Raw genomic sequence first — 24,508 nt, 5'->3', positions numbered from 1 at the left:
ATTAAAAATTTAAAACCAAAATTTAAAATAATCATCCTTTAGTCAAGACTACAGAGTTTGGGGAGGAAACAGTATCATTTTCCATGAATTTCTATAGCACTGAATATCTGTTTTAACACAAGGAAGATAACGTAATACAAGGAAATCATAACCTAGTCACGCGCAGATTCTTTCTTCTCCCTGTGAAGTGCAAAGGCACGTAAATTAAAGAAAACCAGAGCAATAACTGAAAGACCTAATCTGTGGTGTTCTGACAGCAATGGTCATTCTGTAGGTATGTCTACTGGCATTAGTATGGTAGGATCAGAATCAGAACAACTAGTATCTTCAAAACTAGGGTTTGCTTTTGGGATTTATTTTGAAGCATGCGAACTACAACTATTCTATTCATGCCAAGATGTGTTCATATGGAACAAAACATCTCCTGCAGTCCAGATCACTTTACTGCAAGGCTTCTCTATGTTGCAGTATCATCATATGCCATTACTTTGTTATTTGGAAAAAAAAAATACTGAGGTCTATGTATATTTATATCTACTTGTTTAAACAAAAAAAAAAAAAACAAAAAAAAAAAAAAAAAAAAAAAAAAAAAAAGATGAGAAAAGCCTTCCACAATGGAGAAGGGAGGGGAAATGGAGGGGGTGGGTGACAAGAACAGGACACAAAAAAACACCTTTTCCAAAGACTGTTCAAGGCGAAAGGGACATGTCATGTTAAACAGTAGTCAATAGCTGTATACAATCAGTAAACAAATTCAGCTCTATGAAAAAAGAACTACATCACCATTTAGTGGTTGCAATTTAGATTATTCTAGCGTGTAATACTTTAATTGTATAAAACAAAGCTGATGTCACAAACACAAAAGAACTTCTTGCAAAGCAAGCACCACAAGTAATTTTTATGCTGCCACTGATGGCTGACAAGTGATGAGCACTTTGTTCGAATTTATGTACTTATGCATCTAAGGCAACAGGTGGCTTATAAAAAGAAAACACAGAGAGGTTTTTAACTCTTCTTTAGCAAAATTTTTATAACGTGTGTTATCATAATGACTAAACAATCTCTACAAAGAAAAGCTCAACATACTAACTACAAAGACGAACTATGTCTCGGGAAAAAATATTCATTATTTTAATAAAACCATAAAGTGGGGTAAGGTTCTGGACCCCAGTGACTTGGGAATTCTGCATATGTTGTGTAATTGCACAAAGTACTCAATATTTAAACAGCACTTTGTTGCATATAAATTACATCAATTTAAGACAAGACATTTCATATTTTTTGCTGCTGTTTCTATACCCATCTCAAACAACAGCTAAATATTGCAACATAGTCAAGAGGAAATTTTTGCTTTCAGGTCTCTAAACCAACTGACAGAGTGATGGGTTTCAACCTTTGCTTGATGCAGTTTTGGGCCAAGAGCAGCATTACAGAAACATACTGTTTGTTTGTTTGTTTTTCTTAAATATTGCATAGGCCAATGAACAATTTATTTTTCTTTAAGCATGCACACAATTATAAAAAAAATACTTGAAAGGTCTACACAGCAGAATGCAGAATAATACTTCTCACCTGCATTTAATTCCAAAGGATTTCAAAGGAAGAAGACACACAGCTAATTCAGATTAAAATGTTTTGTGGTTTTTGTTTGTTTGTTTGTTTAAAAAAAAAAAAAAAAAAAAAAGGATCTTGGAGTGGTATTGACTGGTTCACTTATTCTAGAAAATTTTGAAAGATAAATTGAGAAGAAAGAAGGCAGAAACACAGTAAGCATACCGAAACAATCTTTATATTCTGCCTTGTAATTAAATATGAAATAACTGTCTGCTTTTGATTAAAACATTTTAGTGTCTGGTCTTTTGGATAGATTAAATTCACATACCAGGATATTAGACATTTTTCTCTGCATGGCAATTTCACCACACCGTCCCCAACAATTAAAAAATATGACACATCAATATTTCTGTTCTGTACATCACAAAAATATATGTATGCAATTTCTATGGTGATGTTTGCTAGATCAATCTTTCTATTCTGTGACACTTCAGAGCAGCGCAGAGCAGCTCAGCCCAGAGACTGACTGCCTATCTTTCAGATTCCCTCTGCTTCTTTCCATATTTCCTCTGAAAGCAAACAATCCCTCCCTGGTAGTGTACAGTCTTGTAGTTATACGTTCCCCCCTTTTGCAACTCTTTCACACACTTGACTTCCCACTCCTGCTACTATTTAGTTTGCAGACATCAATTTTTGCATCAAATTACCAAAGCTTGGTGCATAAAAATATTCAATAAGCCTCAAGGAACTGTTATCTCAGTAACAGCTATCTCAGTAAGTACTGAAATCCAAACCTATGCTCAAACATATTTTAAAAGTTTAATTAGTAAATTTAGCTTGAGGTACAGGAGCTTACCTGTCATTATTGTTATTGGAAGAAGACCTGCCTGAGAGTGCTTTGAGTCTTTTTTGGGATGTGGGGGGAAACAAGAAAGGAGAAGGAAAGGAAGGCAGAGAGAAAGAAGGAAGGAGGTGGCACTTGATTTTATAAAGAAAGTCTTTTAAACTACCTTTTAACAGAGAACAAAGTAATTGTCTAATATTGAATTCTCAGAAAATAAGCTCTACATCTAAAGATAAACACTGAGGTTCTGAAGAACACTGTTGTATCTGACATCAAGTGAAGCCCCACTTCAACTGAAAAAGCTAACGTAACAACTAGAAGTAGCATTTCTGAGGTTCTGAACAAAAACAGATGTTCAGTTAGGCATTATTAATTTAAGCGTTATTAATTTATGCATTTTTTTTAATTGTGTCCAAGCAATGAGACTTCAGGGTGGTATTTGAAGCTACAGATTCCCCTTGGCATCAATATTAAAACAATAGCTTTCAAAGCAGCTCTAGCAACTACTGCTGATGTCAACATCCACACTAAAATCAAGCCCAATGCTGTTTTGTTCACACAATTGTCTAGGTTGGAAGAGACCTCAAGATCATCACGTCCAACCTCTGACTAACAAGTCCTCCACTAAACCATATCGCTAAGTTCAACATCTAAATGTCTTTTAAAGACCTCCAGGGATGGTGACTCCACCACTTCCCTGGACAGCCCATTCCAACGCCTCACAACCCTCTCAGTAAAGAAGTTCTTCCTAAGATCCAACCTAAAACTCCCCTGGCGCAACTTTAGCCCGTTCCCCCTCGTCCTGTCACCAGGCACGTGGGAGAACAGGCCAACCCCCACCTCGCTACAGCCTCCCTTGAGGTACCTGTAGAGAGCAATAAGGTCGCCCCTGAGCCTCCTTTTCTCCAGGCTGAACAAGCTCAGCTCCCTCCTCCTTGAGTTCTGCCACCAGGCGGACCAGGTCATCCACCTGCTCGCACCTCACGCACACAGTCTCTCTGCCCCCCGCGGGTGGTAGCAACAGGCTCAGGCACTCCCTGCACCCGGACACCTGAACTGCCGCAGTTTTGAGCGGGCAGTCGGTCTGGGTGTGTGCAGACTTCCTGGAGAGCGCTGTGCCTGGTGTACACCATTGCAGCTGAGCTAGCGCTAGACCGCCGTTAGAGGAGGTGTTCGTATGGGCGGGGGGGAACGCTCTGCCCTCTCTGCTCGCCCTAACTGCCGTGCCACGCCCTAACTGCTGCGCCCCGCCCTGCCGTGCCACGCCCTAACGGCTGCGCCACACCCTAACTGCCGTGCCCTGCCCTACCCGCCAGTCCTGGTCACTGCGCTCCTGCTCACTCGCGCTCCCTAGGGGCGGCTTTTGAACGGCCGGGGAGGGGGCGCTGCTGGCTCCGCCTACGCCTCCTTCTCGCCTCGTTCACCTCCCTCACGAGGTCCTGGCGGCTCCCTCGAGTGGGCTCGGTGCCGGAAAAATTAGCCCTGCCTGTCCGATCCCCCGCTTCGCTGCAGAACGCATCTGCCCCAGAGCCGATCGTCTCGTCACGTGGCGAGTGTTCTTCCATGTAGGATTACAGGACAAAAACTATATTCTGAAATACACTATGAAGTAGTCATGAGAAACCCAAATTGCAAGACTGACAGCTTCCAGAGAGAAAAAAAAAAAAAAAAAAAATCAGACCATCAGAATTTCTGCTGAGATACCAGAGAGAACTGATTAACAAAAAAGAAAAATCACTTCTGCACCCAAGCGAAAAAGTAAAACTTCACCCTTCGCTAATGGATGGAAGAGAAGTTTTGGAAAGGATACTGGAAAATACCAAGTACCTTTGTAGAAGGCTCACCAGAAGAAAGGCAGCACATTTCCACATCAGTACCTCGTCATTACAACAACAGCATAAAGGCACATCTGCGGTCAAACCTTGTATCTCACTAACATCTCCAGAACACAGTATAGTCATTAAAAGGTAATTTTTCTGTGGACTTCAGTAGACAATATGCACAGTGTTGAAAGAAAATGTCTCTAGGCCTTGCAGACTTCAAGAAAAGAAAGAAGACCAAAAGCGTGCAATTTGCATTAGGTATTTCCTATGGCTGCCTCTTTACAGACTTTTTTTTTTTTTTTTTTTTTTTTTTAACTCACTGTATCAGTTTAATGCTCCCTCAGCTAGAACAGCACGACTATTTTCTGGATTACACTTTAAATGTGATTAGAAAAATGATCTATTTTTAAAATAACCCAGCAAGAATATGGTTATTTTTAAAACCAAATTGGCTCCCAAAGCCATTTTACTGCACAGTTCTACAATCAGCTTCAGCAGCACACAAGAAAGTGACAGCATATAGATGAGAAAAGGTGTTGGAGTATGGAAGTGCTAAAGCTGCCAAAAGACTTTGCAAGTTGTGTAAGTTGGGCACAAAGTATGAATTGGGGCAGGGAAGATACCTGTTTTTCTGGAATTGGCAATTTGTTCATTGTGAAACCAGGACTGCTCCAATAAATAGCAATTCTGAAAGAAAACTGAAGCAGAGGTTTTTCTGTCGGCTTATTAAACAGTCTCAGACTGAAAAAAGGTTGCATAAGAATTGGTAACTGCATAGAAATTTTGTTTGGCTGTGACTCCTAAAGTAGTTCTTTTGGTAAGGATATATACACTCTTTGGCTTTCTAACGTGCAGTTACTGCTGTCAGTGCCTTTCAAGCACCTGTGGGACCATGGGCAAAGAAAAAAGAAGCACTCAGTTGACCCCACACAGGATCTCAGACAAATTTGCTTGACACACACAAAAAAAGGAATTATATTTTAATTAAGACTTGCAATTAAATATCCCAACTAAGCCAGTAGTCCTGTTTTAGTTTCTTTAGGATAAGTAACTCATAGCCAGAACTATAAGACCAGAGCCGGCTTCTCCTGGGCTTCATTTAGAGGATTTTCTCCACTGCTCAGTTCACAGCAGCACCACATATCTATACCAGGCAACTGCCTTGACTTCAACTATGTAAAAGATATAATATCAAGGAAAAATAAAATCAAGGTGAACAAGCCAGAGAAGTCTAAAAAGTTATGGACACAAGAACAGCTGCCTGTAACAGAACGTGTGCAGTAGCATTACAGATGATACACCACATGCTGGGTATATCAATACAAGAAGTCCAGACAATTGAAAGAATTTAATTAATGAATTTTTGAGGACAAGACCAGCTAGCAAAGCATAAACTGTATTCAGAACAATTTGTAAGCATAAAGCTTATTTAAATGTAAATACAATGAACACGTGTCCAATGATGTGCACGTATTAGTTTTAGGAATATGAACTGAACACAAGTCCATGACATGGCAAAGTACTTTTAAATAAAATGTCCAGTACAAAAGTGTGCTCACTGATGCTCTACTTCACAAGCACTTCAAATATCATTTTCCCTTCTTCAGCTAGATTACTGCCATTCCAGACTTTTTTTTTTTTTTACTTCAAAATCTTAGATTTTAGTACCTATCTGAGGAGAAGACTATAAAAGATTTTGGAGTGAATTGGTCTCCTGCCTCAAGGCACAAAAACTACAGTGCTTGCAGATCTAGCAGGAGCCAATGCATCAGTTCTCCCCACCTGGAGGCCACCACTCCCCCAGATGACACAGCACGATCACTTTTGTGAGCGCTCCTTGTCTGTTTTACTATGAAGCCACTTCATTTCACATCAGCCTTAGCAACAATTAAACCAATTCATTTGATATCGACACACACAGTCCCTCGCCACAGTGACAAGGAATAGCGATGAACAGCCCATGAGCACTGACAGCTAACTGCTTCTGCTGGTTCACAAGCAAGCACAGGTCTATGCCCTCTGCTGGGTTAGGGAGCACAACCATCCTTTCTGTCTGGGAAGTCTATTGTATAAATTAGGAAACAGGGAAGTGCTTCCACAAGCCTATTGCAAAGTTCTAATGAAAACTTCACTTAAAAAAATAAAAAAAAGCTGCTGTTTCTTTTGAGAAAGCAACTTTCTGAATGTAAAGTTATAATATTCTCAGTCTACAGATCACTCACCATTCTGATACAATTGCTGCAGCTAATAAAGTAATGCTGATCCAACTTCCATCTGCTTGTCTTTTTCTATTCCCAAATTCTAACATGGAATTCTTGATTTTAACTTTTCTGAGGTGACATTCCTCCAACTGAAGGAACACAGGTTTTCGCATTTCATATTATAGTAGTAAGAAAAAAATACTGCAGGATTTCTACCTTCAAGCTTTCCAGAAACCCCACGGCAAAGAGAAGAAGAAATAACTTACAAAATACTAAAGTATCACTGTCTTAAAGCCAAGGTCCACTACAGCATCAATAAACATGTCCACTCAAGGAGGCAAACATTTGAAAAACAATCACCTGAATACATTCAAAACACTGTCACAGCTTGATAATTTCCTTAAAATGTTGCAAAGGAAATTGAAATCCCACCTGTATTGCCTAAATATCAATTATGCACTGTCATATGACACACAGAACTATAACAAAAGTAGTTGTAGGTCAAATAATAGCAATGACTCAGTAAAGACAACCTGCCTGGTCTTTATTCTCAGGAGAGGCGGGGGGAGTGTTACTGGTCAAGTACTTTATGACTCACAGTGCAGTATATTAGAATTTTTTTATTTTTTTTTTATGTATTCTTCAGAATTGAGAGATTGCCCTTGTAGCTCAGTAGGTAGCTCTCCTGTTTCTGGCCTACAAGGTCATAGCTTTAAGTCCCTGCTGAGGAAATTTAACAAGTTCCATCTATAAATAGAATGGCATTAGATGGTGTTACTCCAACAAGGGTGGTAGCCTGTAGATAAGAATTTTTAATGTTTCCTTCTGTTCTGATGAGAAGTAGAAATTGGACGTAGAGAGGAACAATATATTAGATGAATGGCAAAGTGGGCTCCAAAATCCTTTGTAACTTCAGTAACCATCAGACTCACAATTCCAGCACTAAACTGTAATAAAGGCTAGAGAAGAACTTAAGCACAATAAATTTCCTTCTCAATGAGCATAAGTAATTAACTAATATTGCAGAGACTGAGACTGAAAAGAAACCTCCTAGGTACACTACTATCAAAATGTAAAACAAACTTTGGATTTTTGCTTAGTAACAAAAACATTCCAACATTCACAGTTCCCATTTTCTGAAGAAAAAAATTCTTCAGGAGACATTTATTTCATTATCGGGGTTAAAAAGGACACCACTCAGCAGTGCATAAGTTTTTTGTTCCCTATACCCATGTATTCCAGAGGCTTATTCAGCTCTCAAAGAACAGCAATTACTGTGCCAAAACTCAAGAATAAAGCCTATTCAAACTCTCACTTGAGTTTACCTCTGCTTTAAAACATAGTTACCTGGCCTGAGAGCTTAAAGCTTGCCTATTGCTTCCACTCGGCAGTGACATAATTAATTTACTGATTAGCAAAGACAAAGGCTAACTCACTGGAGTGTTGACAGTTTTCCAGCACCTTTTCCAGTCCTCACCCATGTGCCTAGGAAAGCAGGCTCACTCTTCCATGGGAAACAAAGCAGTAGAGCATGCTGCAAGCAGATCTGAGGTACAAATAGTAAGTTTTGTTCATACTTGCACACCAAAAGAAAACAAACAACAGTAATAAAACAGGTGATGAGGGTGATTTTACAGTGTGACTTCCTAGGTCTTAGAGAGAGACTAATGTTACGCTCAAGTAAGAATGACGACAGACATCTTGCAAAATTCCTCTGCAATGCTTTAAGACATTTTTATCCTCTGCTATCCATCTTTAGCTTAACAGGTTATTGACCTTCCAGTATCAATTTTATTTGCCTAAGTGAAAATCCTGATTAGTTTCAGCAGTTTTCCACAGCAGACCAAATACAGCATCAACAGGGTTACAAAGTTTAGATAGCAGCTGTTACACATGTGCTCAGTTTCTGCTTGCAGGTAAAAGCTGCTGTAAGTAGGGAAGAAATCTATCACTCTGCTGCTTCTGCTCATATCATCTATAACAAAAAGTCTGGAGTAAAATAAAGCTAACCATCCTCTGAAAAACTCTATTCTCCTACAACATAAACATTATATTTTCATATGAAGACAAACTAGTGATAAGCAAATTTGTATGCATCCCCTGAAACATCTGGTACTCTCCCTCCCCTTTCAAGGTGGTGGACTGAATGCTCAGAAGTAAAAATTAAAAGAAAGACAGCAAATTACCTAAGATGAATTACCTGTTATTTTTTTCCAATCTGATATTCTAAAATTGAAACATGATGCAGATATGGTCTTGCTAAGAAAAAATACTTCAGTTTCAGCAAGGATTTTGCTAAAAGTGGGCAGAGGAATGCTATTTTCACAAATATGCGTTTGAAAAATCTCCTATGCAGTGCCTTACTGAAAATCAAGAGCCCCCACAAGATTTTATGAAAACATGAAAACAAGCTTTAGTTAATGCAATAAAATGTTTCACATGGCAGTGTCTGCAACTTTAATTTGAAAGCTTTCGTATTTTTTTTGCTTTAATATACCAGAATCACTGAAAGTTAATTCAAAGTTTAATTAAATTGAACTACTCCAAGTATTTTATTCAACTTTACTTACTCTAACAAATAACAAAGAAGAATTCAGTAAGAACTGTTATCTACTCAATATCATACAGGAATACATCTTGATTGTATAACACTAACTAGTTTAATGTGTGCAGGAAGTTAGTTTCAAACTCTGATAGCTTAGCAGTCAAATGTTTGTACACATAAGCAAGGAACCTTAACTTTTAACGGGTATCAAATAGTTTTACTAACAGAAAGAAAAAATCCTAAGAAAAACTGAAGCAAAATGTATTAAAAAAATCTGTAAGACAATAGTGTTTAATTACTTCAAGGTGAATTCTGACACATCATAAAGATAAGAAAGCAGCCTTGCTTAACAGAAGCGACACAGCCAAGCTACAGCTGCAAACACAAAGCCGCTATGATTCCCAGTGCACTGAATGTACGTGCAGAGGAGCTGAAATGCAACTCATACTCTGCTCACTGAAACGCTGGAGCAATGGAGTGTGGCTAAGAGATATGATCATATGCCTCCTCTCCATAGCAGCTACTTCCACGAGCAGTAGGTAAGATTTCTTCAAAAAAGACAGAAAAAAATGCCTCATGCCTCAAGTATATAAAGCTACAGAAAGATTAGCACCTTTATACAGAAAATGCTTTTCTTTTATTATAATTAAACAGAAGGTCAAAAAATGAGCTCAAAGGACACAAGAATGACCATTTTAACTAAATACTTTTTTTTAATCACCATTTCTATTTTTACAAGAAAAGCAAAACAGTGGAGTTATTACTCTGAGTAAGTTGTGGGGAAAGTTGTGGGGAAGGCCTGTTGTTCCCTCCCCGCTCCATCCTAGCCCCAAAGGGACAGACGGATCGTTGGGTATGGGCAAGCTGCAGCTCCTCATCCCCTCCATAAAAGCAGGGGCTGCCCACCCTGCTCAGAGCACTGGGCATTGAATGCCACATTTTTATTTATTAGAACAGAGCATTTCATAGAGAAGTATTTTTACAGATGGATTTCTTTCCAATTTCTGTACCTTTGAAGAGAAAGACTGGATTTCATTAAAGCAAATAAAAATAAGAGAAGGATGTGGAACACATTTCCTGGAAAACTAGGACCCGGGGGTATCAGTGGGAGAAGCAGCTCAAAACCACCAAAAGCTCTGGCTGCTTAGCACCCAGAACACTCAAAACTTGATGGAGCCGTAGCAGGGACTAAATATTGACAACTTCCATTTCCTTGCTAAAATGTTATCTAAGAGTGTTTCCTACATTTGCACTTGTGACAGGGTCACTATTTTTAATCCGCCTTACAAAGAAAGTAATTTTCTACAAGTACCTGTGACTGATCTGCCATAAAAGTTGAAAGTAGTTGAAGGCATACAACTGGGGAAGAAACACTATTACAACCTTCAAACAGCCTGTCTTATGCCACCATGAAAATGCTTCTGCCTCAGTTAAACCATAAATCCACCTGAAACGTGGAAAACAGAACTGAGAGAGAAATATTTCAAAACAATGAAGCTCAGAGGATGAACAAGGTTTTAACTAGTCTAAAGTGTGTGTTATCATGGTGCTAATGTTGTAAATGCCATTATCCAGGACAGAAAAAAAAAAAGAAATTTAGAATTAAAGCCCATGTTCACTCAACTAATAATAAGTGAATACATCTGCTTGAACAGAAGTTTTCATACTTTGATTCATCCAAAAATAAAATATAACCCTATTTCCCTCAAAAAAAAATGGGATAGCCTCTGAAATAAACAAACAAAGGTTGATATCAAATTGGTTACCTCAAAGTATTCATTTTTAGTTTGTGCACTTTATTAGAAAAAAAAAAACTGTAGTAAGTTTTTAAGGAAAGAAAAACATACAGTTCTACTCTGTATGGGAAAACTTGTTTGCTGAGCTACGAGAACCCACTCCATATTGTTACTAATCACACAAAAATACAGCAGTACTCTCTAACACATTACCTGGCTTTACTTTTCCTATTACCCTACCATATGTTGTTCTCACACATTGCTGCTCCTTCAGTATATATATTTGAAGAGTAGTTTACACATAAAAACATTTTCCTTGAATTCATAAACACCATGCCTCCCAGTGAAAGTAACAGTGTATCTAGGATATGGAAATCAGAAGCCTGAAAATCCATAACCACTTCAAGGTGGAGTTACTTTCCTTTTTCAAAATGAAATAAAGTACCACATTAAGCAGACATAAATCTTCTGTTTAGCTTTATCTTATGCAAGAAACAGCGTAGGTAAATGTCACACACAACTTCCACAGTTTCAACAGAAACTTAATCACAATTATTCTAAGAGCACTAGAGCTGCAGCTCACCTACGTGCCCTGCGGTGGACTAAGTGATAGGCAATGATCTTCTTCAAAAACCTTCCCTTAGCACAGAATAAACATCACTGAATCCTGTTGTGGGAGCTAAAAACCACAAACAGACCCTTTTGTCCTTAAGAAAGCAAAAATTCAACATATTCTTAGTGAATAAAGAAAAACGGGATCAAAACCATTAGCCTAGGACTATAAAGTACCTTCAGTGAGATTCCAGAAGCTCATTACACTCAAACCGCTCTCCATTCCTAGCTACCCAATTCCTCACCTGTCATTACCTTAATTAACACAACCTGAGTGAGCTTTTTGCAAAAACTCCAACTGAACCAAGCCTAGAAGAACAGCCAGGCACACATCCCTGTAAATTCTTGGGATCATCTGACTCTGCTACCTCTGATTATAGTCCAAGAACTGTTTTTACCCGGTAAAATAATGTGCTTCAGGGCAGCAATAAAGGTGCTCCATAAGTTATATTATGGAATCAGACACTGACATTTAAAAAAAAAAAAAATAAATGGCCAAGCATCTTCATTGTTGGGAAAATAACATAGAGACTCAAATAATGTGATCTGGTAGACAGCATTAGTTTTAAAGCCTTTTTTCTGAAACAAAAAACAACCAACCAAACAAAAAACTGTTGTTTCCCAAGCCAGTCTAGCACACATTTACTTTGGTAGCAGCTGGAGTTAGTAACACTCACTCCATCTCTTGAAGTCAAGTTCCTAGGACAATAAGCGAACATGAAGTTTTCAGAAGATTCCCACTGGCATCTGAGTTCTGCAAATCACAGAAGAGGAGGAAAAGATCAACACCCTGCTACCTCATACCGCACTACTTTGGTACATCCGTAGCCAGTCCAGGAGTCCACAGAGAGCCCACACAGCAGGATGTAATCAGCATCTTTTCCTACTATAAACCTAAATTAAAAGAAACAAACTCAGTGCAAAGGACAATCCTCTTGACTGGAGCCCATCAATACCAAGACAAAATGACTCTACCCAGATCTGGATAAAAAGCTATTTATAACCATGGGAAATCCAGTTTTTCTTGTCAGGATTAACACATTCCACACAATGAAAGTTATGTTTGTTTCAGATCTGCAAAGTCACCACTACCTACCTTTCCTAGTTTTTCAGAGAAATGTAATGAATACGCGAATAACAGCCAGTAAGCCTAAAACCCAAACTCATGTAGATAACAACATGCTCAGCCTGACACTAGCAGCACTCCAGCTTGAGCGTGGTCTGCCACACTTCTCAGTGTCAGGGTGACACACAACGCCGTTTGCCTAACCAACCTTTCTTCAATACATTCAGGCACACAGACCTTGAAGTGCATGGAAAAGATCTTTGGAAAGATCTTCATGTTTATGGGCAATTAATACAATTTTACAACAATTCACGACTAGCTGGCATTTTAACTAAAATGTGTCTAGCAAGAGCAGTATAAGAGGAGGGCTAATATTTAAAAAAAAGAAAATGAAAAAAGTGCTATTTAAAAAGTGATTCTAGTATCTTTTTTGATCCAAAAGACTGAAGAAAAAGAGCAATAACCATTTCACAACCATTATATTTCAGAATCCCAAAAAGAAACTGAAACGTTTATCAAGTAAATGCAAGACTAGATTAAGAGACAGATTTTAATACGAAGAATACAAAGTATCTGAATGGTCCAATTGCTTTTTCAATCCCCCAAAGAAAAGCACAAAGGGCATTAACCCTTATAATAGCTGTCAGAGACAAACACGTAATATTATTCAATATATACATTAAAAAGCATCTTCTCCACTGGATCAATTTGTTCCATAACAAGCATCTATGATATAAATACTGAAACAGAACAAGTCTAAACGGGTTATCACTTGTTCTTAACTGGCACCAGACAAAACCATAATTACAAACCCAGGACAGCAATGGATTTGGAGAGACTGATCTCCCCTTTCTTCTAGGGAAATTGTAGCAATGGTTGTTAGGTAGTCCTAACACGAGCATTTACAATATATCGATGTATTAGTACCACCTTCACATATGGATCTAGTTCCTGAAGTGATGCAGAAATTCAACAGATTACTTCACTTTATCCCAGTGAAGATTTGTCCTCACCTTTTCAGAACACTTCAAATACTGGTCATTACTTAGCTGCAATCGTTATCCCATGGCTTTCTATTCTACTCAAAGTATATGTCATATGACTTAGGGAGAAAACAGTAGTACTAGATATACATATGGCCAAGTTCTCAAAGGTGAGATAATGCATTCTGCACCACCCTCCCCCCCACTTACTTAAAGATGGTTTCCAGGCAAACACTTTGGAGAAAGGCCTAGGTTCCCCAGAGCACATCCTATTTTTCAGCAGTAAAAGCCTAAGAACACAATACACTTGCCTCCAAAGTTTGTTCCACTTGATTTAAAACCAGAGTACCACTATTCCGTACCAAATTTGTGTCTAGGTATTCCTGATGCACAACAAATTGTACCCAACTTACCTGTTCATCAGCCCTGTAATTAACTATAAAGGCATGTCAGCTCACTGCTCTGCATAAATATGCTTCAAATCTCAACTTCAAGGGAACACGGGTTCTCACCATCTAAATCATTACTGTAAGATAGCAATCGCCAAATTTTATGACTAAGCTGAATGGTAGAAGTGATTTTTTAATGGATATTTGGTTCTACGGTTCTTGAAGTACAACAGTGCTGTCCTGTAAGCTACAGGTAGAACATATAAATGGAGTTTACATACGCATCAGATGAAAGATCCCATCGCAGGCATTAATATGAGACAAAAAGGCATTTCCTAAGCCTTGGCCAGTATGGGCTCCTTTCACAAGGCCAGCAATATCCACTACATTCAGAAAGGCTGGAATTTTGCTGAAAGATAAAAGTTGAAAGTTTCATTGTTGAGGCATATCAGCAAAAACATTTGGCACAGAAATAAGTTAAGAATACGAAAATGCATTCCCCTTTTCCAGAAAAAGATGCACATGACAGTATCTTTCTTCTCCATTTAACTTGCCATGTATAAAAGACAAGATTCCCTCCTCCCTTGAGTAAAAAAACAACCATTCTTTAATTTGTCATAGTTCATGGGAAATGAAAACACTTTTTTTTTTTTTTTTTTTTTGACAATGTGGAATCATAATGACATCTATACAAATAACCAACCAGGCCTGAAATGCTGAAATGAGCAGTTTTCATAGTACCAAAGGGATAAAACTCATACGTGGTTATCACGCTCTGCTGTTTTCACCTCTAAGGTTACTGTTTAGTTCAGTAAGTTAAGCAACTTCGTCAGAAGACAAGGGCATTTTTTGAAGTGTTGATTAAAACCAGTAGTTTTAACTAGTAGTAGTGGTGGTCAGGGTTACACAAACAATTTGAAAGAAGGCAGAAAACAAATTTAGATGAAGCTGAGAGTTGAATGGACACAGCTGTGACATTTTACACCAAGTACATTCAAACCAAAATTACTTCTCAAAATCCATCTTGGGAAAACAACAATTAAAACTCTGATAATGTGTCAACTAAAAGCACAGTCTACATAAATGACCATGCCATCATTTACAACTGCAGAGAGAAAACCATGCTAAAATGGTGCAAATTCCTCACTTGCGAAAGACTAGAAACAGCACACCACAGGCATCAAGACTTCCAACTTGAAGGCTTCAAAATACATAAACAAAAGGAACAGTACTTAATTTCCAAACACCGTAAATTATCACCAACTATATTTCACTAGCATGATGCTCAGATAAATACAACACTTCACTGTCCTACTAACATTCAAGTATAATGAAAAATGCCCAAATCTAATGCCCATGACTAAATGCGCTAGTAATGTTGATGAAAAGGGTGTGACTAAAGCTATGAAGTCTATCCCATTTTTGTTTTCAATATTCCTCTTACACTTCACAAGAAAAATGTGGGGTGCTTGTGTGTTTCTTTTTTGTGTGCATGTGTGGTTTTTTTTTGTTCTTGCTTTTGTTTTGCTGTTGTTTTGTTTTTTCCCCTCCTCCAAATAAACAAACATTACAGTACAGGATCTGGACAAAATCTTTTTCTTCACCAAGGTAAAGTTCAAAGCACTACTATACCCATCAGCTGTAATAAATTGGGAACTTAACAATGCATTCCATGTCATCAATACCTTTGTGACGCGATTAGAGACAAGCCATAATACAACACAACATTCAAAAGGGTGAGATTAGAAAATATGCAAGAAAATGTTTACAACATAGAATGAGTTGCTTATAGTTCTTATAAATACCTTCAGAAGTAAACAAAATTTGAAAGCTTCACATTTTTGTCCCGCTATGGTTTTCTTAGAAAATTCTATCGATTTTTTTTTTAATTACTAGTACACAAATTCAAATGGAAGTAGCTAATCAGTCATCATTAAGGAACTATCAAGAATAACACACATTCTGAAGGTAAAAACCAATAACTCCATAAATGCATTAAGCTACTGATTCCTCCCACCTGACAGAGGTGCAGAGCTAATAAAACCTTCACAAGAAACAGCAGCAACTTCCCTGAGAGAATTGTTAGAATTCGTTGCTTTTTGACAAAAAGTTAAGTCAGCAGCAAGGCAGAAAAATGATACTTTTTAAAAGCATTTTTCCATTGTAATTTCAAATCTTACTATAAGAAAAACAAAGGCAGTGTTAGAAATGTTCTCTTTCGATGCTCGCCTCTAATCATTCCGGCAGGATTAGCTTCCTGGCCAAGCCATCAGAATTCACACTTTCGCTAGAGATGGCACATTAGAGCAGGACAGACACCTTCATATGCAGATCGGCTACTGTCACCAGAATCGGCCTCATTTGCCAGACAATGGATGCAAAACTCCAGCATATTTATTTCACAGTTGGCTAATACAAGCGAGAGACCTTTGAAGACGAAGTAGCTGGGTTTCCAAGATGTTTTCTCATCTTCGTCTCGGGTATCAAAAAGCTAACAACCCAAGCAAAGTAAAACAATCACCATTCTTGGTGGCCCAACCAAGTAATTGTTTAGTACAACTAAGTGTTTAGTTGCAAAATGTTGCAGGCAACATGCACCTAAAGCTTTGGCTTCAGATTAAAACATACCTATCCAAAATGCTGCTTCTCTCCCTGTGTTTTTATTCTTCTCCAATGACAATGCCCTAATAATTTCTTTGCAGCATTTACTGCAGTTTACTGAAATCTCACACCCACCAGGATACCCTGAAAAGACAACCAAAAGCTTCAGCCAATTTCATAATGCAGCAGTTTTCCAACAAGCCTGGGTGATGATTCTTGTAACGCTTACTTTGTGTTCATTCCCTGAATGGTTCAAGACACTTCTCTCAACTCAGGCTCTACCAGGTCCAAGATCCCACACAGCAAAAAAAGGTCAGATTCTTTTCCCTTTGGTAAAAAGAAATGTTACTAACTCCTGGTTCCAGTATGGGCTCTTCTTCCTTTAAAAGCTTTCATTTGAAATCTGTTAGAAAAGAGAAATTCTACTTCCTTCCTGAGCATTCCTATAGCTTAAGCAGGAGTCATCCGTTAACACTTCACAAATTACAAGAAGTAGCAATGCAGATGACCATCTACATTGTGAGAACTGCTCAGAAATCCAGAGTCCTCTGTCCTCACTATTATTTTCGGCTTATTTCCAAACACAACGGAGCAGTACAGTCCCTGCGTCTTCCAGGAGATTGTACTAACACTGCTACTGCAGTCGACCTTGCAAGAAGTTCTCACAGGGTAAAAACATCTCACAAGGTAATTAAAGAAACCATCTTTTGAAAAACCGGGTACTGCAGATGAACTCTGGTCATTTCTACACAAGAACTATTTCATGAAAAACATCTTCTCCGTGGTACTAACTTGAACCTAACAGTACAGGAACCAGAAATGAAAAAATCTGCTAATTAAATTTCACCTTTGTAAATTATAAAAAAAAAGTAGAAGATTCAGATTGAGACACATACTCGTATGCTACTCAGTAAGTAATTACACCACCAAAATACATCTAATCAAATTTTGCCTCTCCCACCAGGCAGAAAAGGTGGCACAAACTCCCACCACTTAAGATTTTTCATTCACTGCTGGCAAGTTTTTTACATGCAAGTTAACTTACAGCAGCCAGATCTCACTGAAGAGTTATCAAACTGAGCGATACCCAGAGAAGAAGCATGCTAACAGCATGGTGTGCTTGCCGCTTCAGGCCAGAAGTTTTCTGTAAAACTGGGATTCTCTTATAGATGCTGACATACCAGGGTTACAGCCAGCTAAGTTATTCATGCTTCACTTTGGAATTATAGGTGAAGTTTTCATTTACATTAATGCTATTTTTTAACCTGGAGGAGGCCCCATATGAGGTCAAAGAGTCCCACTGCTGATCTAACAAGCAATTTCCACCAAATGATTAAAGTATTTTTACTCCAAAACTTGATCAAGTATCCAAATACCTTACCCTGCAATACAGTCAAGAGAACTTTTATTTAATATTACACCAGACTTTTATGACCCAGACAACAATGGAAGTTACTGCTCAGATTTAGTTCAGTCACCACCACTCGAGCACTGTAGATCTGAATGCATGAATTTTAACAATCTACAACATAATAGGGTTTTTTTTTATAGGCAATTTGCTGAAAAAAAAAAAAAAAAAAAAAAAAGAGAGATCCTGAAGGATAATGCTAGAGCTAAAGAGGGCTAGTTGTACTTCACATATTATTCCCCTGTGAGATAACAAGGATTGCTTTAAAATTTAAGTTGAAAAAGACATCCAGGAGAGATTTAAAACAGCCTAAATTAAACAGAAATGTTTGTAGTTGCAATAAATGCTGTTTCGTGAATACAACTGTGCCACACAATGCATCTACTTACAGCTGCAAACACACCAGGAATTGAATGAATACCGCTAACTTGAGAAAGGATGGACCAAACAAATTACTTATATTTTACTCATTCCTGCTTATAATCTGATTTGATTTTAAGCAGAGCAGGAAGCAGACGCCTAGACTTTAAAATCCTTTTCTGTTAAAATATGACCTGCAGTTAACAGATCAATTGTTTCTGGATTTCAATTCCCAATTTTCAAGGCAGGAGCTACCTGGCAAGATGAACACCTTTTCTATTTTAAAATTAGTGGATACCGTTGTTTCCTACCTGGTTAAGATTCAGGAAGAAGAATACATATTTCTGCTTTTGTTCCTAAACGGATTATCTTCCAACAAAGATCATCTTTTTCCAATTGCTAAACTGTAACTAATTCAATCATTAGTCAGTCAAGCCTTGCCTGAAAGTACCCATATTGGGGGAATGGAGGTAGGAGAACAAAACAAAACCTCACCTTTCCTCTCTGGAAAAGCTAGATGTTAACACGACATAAAAACCGTGAGTTTTCACTGAGCATGGTTCAGTCAGTACACCTTGATCTAATACGCACAACTTTACCTTTATGTCATTGCCTCTAAATTGTTGCCTACAATTCATTTTATTTGCAAACATTTACATTTCCAGTAAGTAACACCAGCCAGCTGTCAGTGGGGGCTAGCAGGTAACTGCACACCAGCCCCACTCCAGCGGATGCTTTAATCTTGTGGCAATGGGAATGGATCCTCAAGCAACAAACAGTACCCGGAGAGCCCCGCTCCTCCTCTGGTGGCAGAGCAGCCACAACCCAGACCAGTGCTATTCTTGCAGCAGGGCCCACCCCTCCCTGGCAGAAGCAATGTCCTCCCAGCATCCAGGTGACAATGCCTGCCAGCTTGGCCCAGTCATGCTCACCACACCTGCGGGAGCCCAGCACAAGCAGGCAGGAGAGGTTTTTGGCTGCTGCCGCTCTGCATGGCTGCTACTCGTGCTAAGCAAAGAGGCTCTCAGGAGTGCTGGACTCCAAGCATCCAGACAAAATCGCTTTGGCCTGTTATACGTTACTTACAACAAAGCCCTCTTCCCTCCTACCCCCATATAATGACTGCAGTTCTGTCGTGACTAAGTGTAGCATATAGGAAATAAAAACATCAGTGCTTTAAACTGTACGAGACAAAATCTTCAGGCATTAGGGCAAATGAGGCTGGCTTAACGAGTACTTAATGTCTATATGACATTTCTGCATGCACAGATTGATTACTTTTACTAATCTAAACACGTAGAAAATTAACACTGTACATCTTACATAAAGATGAAGAAAGAAATCAAGACTATTCAAGAGAAATTAAGGAATTTAAATTACAATTTAAATGTAAATTAAATTGTGTATCTTCATGACCACAGCCACCTTTCCTTGAGTTAGTTCCAACCAGATAAACACAAACAGTCCAAGGAGCATTACCTCAGTCTACTGTGCTACTGAATTACTGCCTTTTTTTTTTTTGCTTGTTACAGTGAAATATTAAAGAGAGAAAAGCATAATAACAGAATTCAGAGGAGCTACTCACTAATCCCCATATCCATTTAAGTAATCCAATAACAATGTCCAGTAAAATGTCCAGTAATATTAAAGGAAAGGGGTTTTGTGTGTTCTCTCTCCAGACAGCTTCTGAGTGGGACGCCATGCATTCCTTCTAAAGAGAGATGGCCAAAGAAGGTGAGGAGGAAGAGCTCATTCTCTTTGTCACTTCAACTACTGATTTAGAAGTAGCCAGTCATAGTTAAATGAGAAGAAACAGAGTGTTTATGTAGCCAAGCAGTGATATTATTACAATTTAGACTTAAAAACAAACAAACATAAAACTGTGAATTGTATAAGCCACATTGTTACTTCTGCACAATCAACAGACCAAAGTTTTTGTCTCAAGTTCAGCACAGCTTTATTGTATAGTCTACATAGTAACAAGTCTGTTTAATGCTCACTTGGGAAGGAAAAATTATGTAACATTATAACAATTCACCTAAACAAATAACTCTGTATTAGTGTATTTCTCAGTATTTATGAAGTACGTAGTAATTACAGATAGAAGCGACTTGTTTGGACCTGAAAATTAAGGTGACAAATGGATTCTTGGTCAGTGATCTTTTTTGAGCTGGGAGATACCTGGCTCGAAAACTCAAGGCCCAGATGTTAAACAAAAGCACGGACATGCATGATAATTTGACCCTATGATTTACGTACATTCACTTTATTCAAGATACACCTGCATGTAGTTGAAAACTGAAATTAATAAGTTACGAGTATCTATTTTAGTTTCTGGGTTCTGAAAGTACCTTAAACTTTTCTTTTCAATCACAAATCCATTTCTCACACTGAGCACATAGAGCAGGCTATGAAAACAGTCACTACCAAAAAACAAAGATGTGACAAAATCAATATACTTATAGAGCAGGGAAAGATTTGAAAGAGAGAGAGCACTAAATATAATTGAATGTATCAGGCAACAAATAGCAGAGCCCCAAAAAAAGGAGAGAGAGTTCGGGAAAAAGGCTGTCCATAAACATTACTGTTAAAAGACTGATGGCACAGGTTAAGCTGCAAGGTAGCTAAATAACCATGGCATATATTGTATTCTGAACAACGTAAAAGACAGGATGAAAACTTTAAAATGAACAGTCTCATGACACAGATTAGGTATGTCCACTATTGTTACTGTTGATTTTCCAAATCTCTGCAAAAGATCCAAGTCACCTGGGAGTCTCTACCTTCAAAGGTGAAACAAAGCTGAGCAGTGACTAGCAGTACCCAGACTTCTCACTCATAGCACAAGAGTCGTATGGAAAACAAAGTCCAGCTGTTTGTATACATACCATTTCATATAGTAAGAGAGACACCAGTAAAAACAAAGTCATTGTAATTGCATTAAACTTCTATGCAAACTTTGGTTTCAGTAACACCATTTCATCTGTTTAAACAAAGAAAAATACGAAGAACTTGAGTTACCTCGGAGGTTTGTGGTACTGACACAGGAAGTCAAATCTGTCATCTGGCACGGGTACTCGACTCTCATTTGGATCAATAGTACAGAACGGGAAGTTTTCTGCTGCCGCTTGACTCTTTGTTAATACATTGAAAAACGTGGATTTCCTGTTTAAAAAAAAAAAAAAGACTTTTTTAAACAAATTTGAATTAGAAGAATTTACAAGGGCTGGATAGAAGCACATTATCCCAAACCACATGCAGTACTGAACTATGCCTCTGCTTCAAGTGACCATTGCACTGTTTCTAGTACAAGATGCTTTCAAATGCACATACGGAGTGTCACATCAAAACTCCATGTTTACCTCTCTTCTGTGCCCTAAAGAATTCCCCTAAGTGACTGTATCGCACATGTCAGCAGAGAAATTCTAGGTCAAAAGCAAAACACAGCTCTACTGGCCACTACTTATTTTCCTTGAACATAAAATGAGAAAACAATCAGGAAGCCTGAAACGTATTTCAAGTGAATGTGCTTTGCTGAGACCTATCAGCCTTTTCCACAACTATACTATTTCTTCAGATTTATTTACGCATTAACACATCTTCAGTATCTAAGCAATAAAAGTCAACAACCAAACACAGAAAAGGTAGCAAAGAAAGCAAGTCACATCAGTTAATTGATTTCAAGTGATTTTTTTGTGCATATGAACATACAGTTTAACTCACCAAAGATTTTTTGTGTGTTAATTACTGTCAGTAAAACTGCTAGGGGAAAAAAAAACACATTTCATTTAAACCGGACAGTAGATTATTTTGTTAGTTGGCATTTATTAAACCAAAAATAGCCACTCCTGAGTTATTGCTAAGAGAAAGTTCTTAATCAAGTCCTGAATCTTCCACCTCAAACACTCTGTTAGGTGTTTGGTTTCTTTCTTTAATTTCAGTTTTACAAACTTTCTCTGCCACTGGGTGAAAGAAGTCTGATAGCTGTCCCTGTACACAGCCAAAATGCTCAGAAGTCAGTCACAGTTGTCCTTGAAAGTTGTTTTATAACTGCAAATGCTATTTTCTCCATTTATGTGTTAGCCATTGCTATCACTAATTATTTCCTTTCTGGTGTGCAACTCTCTTAGGCCCTGAAAAAGTAAATAGATATAAATACTGACTTCTTGTCATTTCATTATGGCTTTGAGACAAGTTCAAAGTTTTCTTTCTTATTTTCAGAAAAGAAAGAAGTAGGGAAAGCTTTCAAAAAACTTCATAACGTTAACCAGAATGGAAGATACGATAGTGATGGTTAAGGTGCTTTTTCATCTCATTAAAGAGATAGTAAATATACTATTTTTGTACCATTTTACAGCCACTTTGCCCTTACTTCTCCCTTTTATTTTGCTATCGTATTGCACAAGGGTTGTAAGTGTGTGAACACCTGGAGGTTCTGCTAGTGAGCACGACACGCAGATCACCACCACAAGCGCTCTCCAGGGGACTCACCCTCCTCCAGAAGCACCTCAAGACAGGCTCCTCCGCCAGGCCCGAAGCACTCCAGCCGAGGAGCACGCCAGGGGACTCCAGCTGCTGTCCCCCACCCGCCCCGTCCGTGACACTCGTCTTTACCAGCTCCCCAGGAGCCCTGCCCCGTGAGGCCCCCCCCGCGCCCCTCACCCTCCCCAGATAACGCAGGAGGGCCCCGCCTGCCCGTGCCCGCCCCGCTCCATGCCCACGAGGCGGCCGCCACCCACCCGACGTTGGGCAGCCCGACGATGCCGATCTTGAGGGACGTCCCGAACCGGCCGATGATGGGGTGCGCCTTCACCCCGTCGCCTGCCTTCTTCGGCGGCATCTGGGGAGGCAGAGCAGAGCACAGCAGATCAGAGCACAGCAGAGCGCCGCGAAGGCCCCGCGGAGCCGCCTAGGGGCGGGGAGCCCCCCGGAGGCCGCCCGCGGAGCCCCGGCCCGGTGCGCGGCCTGCCCCCGGGGGCACGGGCGGCGGGGCGGGGGCTGCCCCCACGCGGCCGGGCTCACCTCGCGGCACGGCACCGGCGGGGAGCGGAGCGGAGCGGCCTGACACGCGGCCGGGACACGCCGGCCCAGCAGCTGCCGCCGGCGGAACAGGCGGGGCCGCGCCGCCCATCGGCCGTGCCCGCCGCCAGGGGAAAGGTCGGCGGAGCGGGGCGGGGCGGGGCGGCCTCGGCGGGGCTCCGGGAGCGGCCCGGGAGCTCCGCGCTGCCCCGGAACCACAACGAGCGCCCGGGGCCGCCCGTGGCAGGCCCAGCAGGCAGGGAGCAGGAACGGGCACGGGGAAGCACGGAGAGAGCCCTGCGCGTCCCGGCTCCGCCGTGCTTCTGCCAGCAGCCATCCAGGCGGGCTGGGGGCACCGCAGCGTGCGGGACGGGAGACTTCCACCTCCGAGGATAGCAGTGGGATCGCCTGCAAGTTGATACTTCAGGCTGTCCAACTTAAAAAGACGTTCCTGAAGCTTTTGGACTTCACAGAACCCCTGCACCACATCCAGTGACCTTTCCAAAGCCATTCACGGACAGTAATCCATAGTCTAACATAACGCCTAATGCTGATGGCAGCGAAGATTATCATTGGGGAAGAAAATACCACAACCTGAATACATTACAATCAAATGCAATTGTGTTTACTTAATAAATTACAATGTATATATAACAGCAACTCGTGCTATAAGTAAAACCAGCAAAAGTACATATACCAGTTTAAAAAAGAACATTCATAGATGAGCCCTACCCACCTGGAGGAAACAGCTGTGTGCCACAAGACACACAGATCCCAGCATTTAGGGCTGGTGACCATGGGGCTCCCAACACCTGCAGCACCAGCCACCTGGGGCATCCCTACCAGGAGGAGAAAACACACATCCCAAAATCAGCAAAGACTCAAAGAAAGGGGATGGTGACAAATAACTAAGTAAAAGGGGGGCTGTCTGAGGTGCAACACCAGCCTGAGGAATCAGTGAGCCAGCATTGGAGGCGAGAACAGAGCTCTGCACCCAGCTGCAGGTGCGCAGTGTCCAGTCTCCATGTCCCAGCAGAGCTGGTTCTGGCTGGCAGAATGTGCCTGAACAGCCTGGGCTAGGCAGGAGGTAACAGGGACCTGCAAGAAGTTACAGCTGTACTAGAAGAATTTATCTCCATGCAGGGTTCCACTTAACCTGTAAATAGGATTTTAGTGTAATGGATGACCATAATTAATATAACCTGTATTTTTGCTGCTTCAGCAATGCCTCTACAAAACCAGCTTTGCTGTCCTATAAAGGAGAGTGCAGGCGCGCAGAGCCTGTTCAGCCAGTATTCAGACGCAAGACTGGACTTGACTCTCAGATCAGCTGGGGGAAGAAGTGGCTGGTTTCAGAAGTCGGTATT

The 24,508-nt window shown here is 39.9% G+C and overlaps 1 protein-coding gene across 1 annotated transcript in view; it reads right to left on the bottom strand.

The window, feature by feature from the left end:
• The window catches only part of OLA1 (Obg like ATPase 1), a 95,302-nt gene extending 72,029 nt beyond the window's left edge, over positions 1–23,273 (bottom strand). The window contains exons 1-4 of the mRNA XM_082763557.1: positions 23,145–23,273; positions 22,862–22,962; positions 21,144–21,287; positions 14,035–14,162 (exon numbers count right to left, since the gene is read on the bottom strand). Of these exons, the coding sequence (XP_082619683.1) occupies positions 14,035–14,162; positions 21,144–21,287; positions 22,862–22,962 (373 nt within the window). The 5' untranslated portion in view covers positions 23,145–23,273. The remainder of the gene's footprint in view (positions 1–14,034; positions 14,163–21,143; positions 21,288–22,861; positions 22,963–23,144) is intronic.
• Between the last annotated feature and the right edge of the window lie 1,235 nt (positions 23,274–24,508).

This window comes from Aythya marila (assembly GCF_965140915.1).
Source record: "Aythya marila genome assembly, chromosome: 6".
NCBI classification, from domain to species: domain Eukaryota; kingdom Metazoa; phylum Chordata; class Aves; order Anseriformes; family Anatidae; genus Aythya; species Aythya marila.
This window is presented reverse-complemented; position numbering and strand designations above follow the sequence as displayed.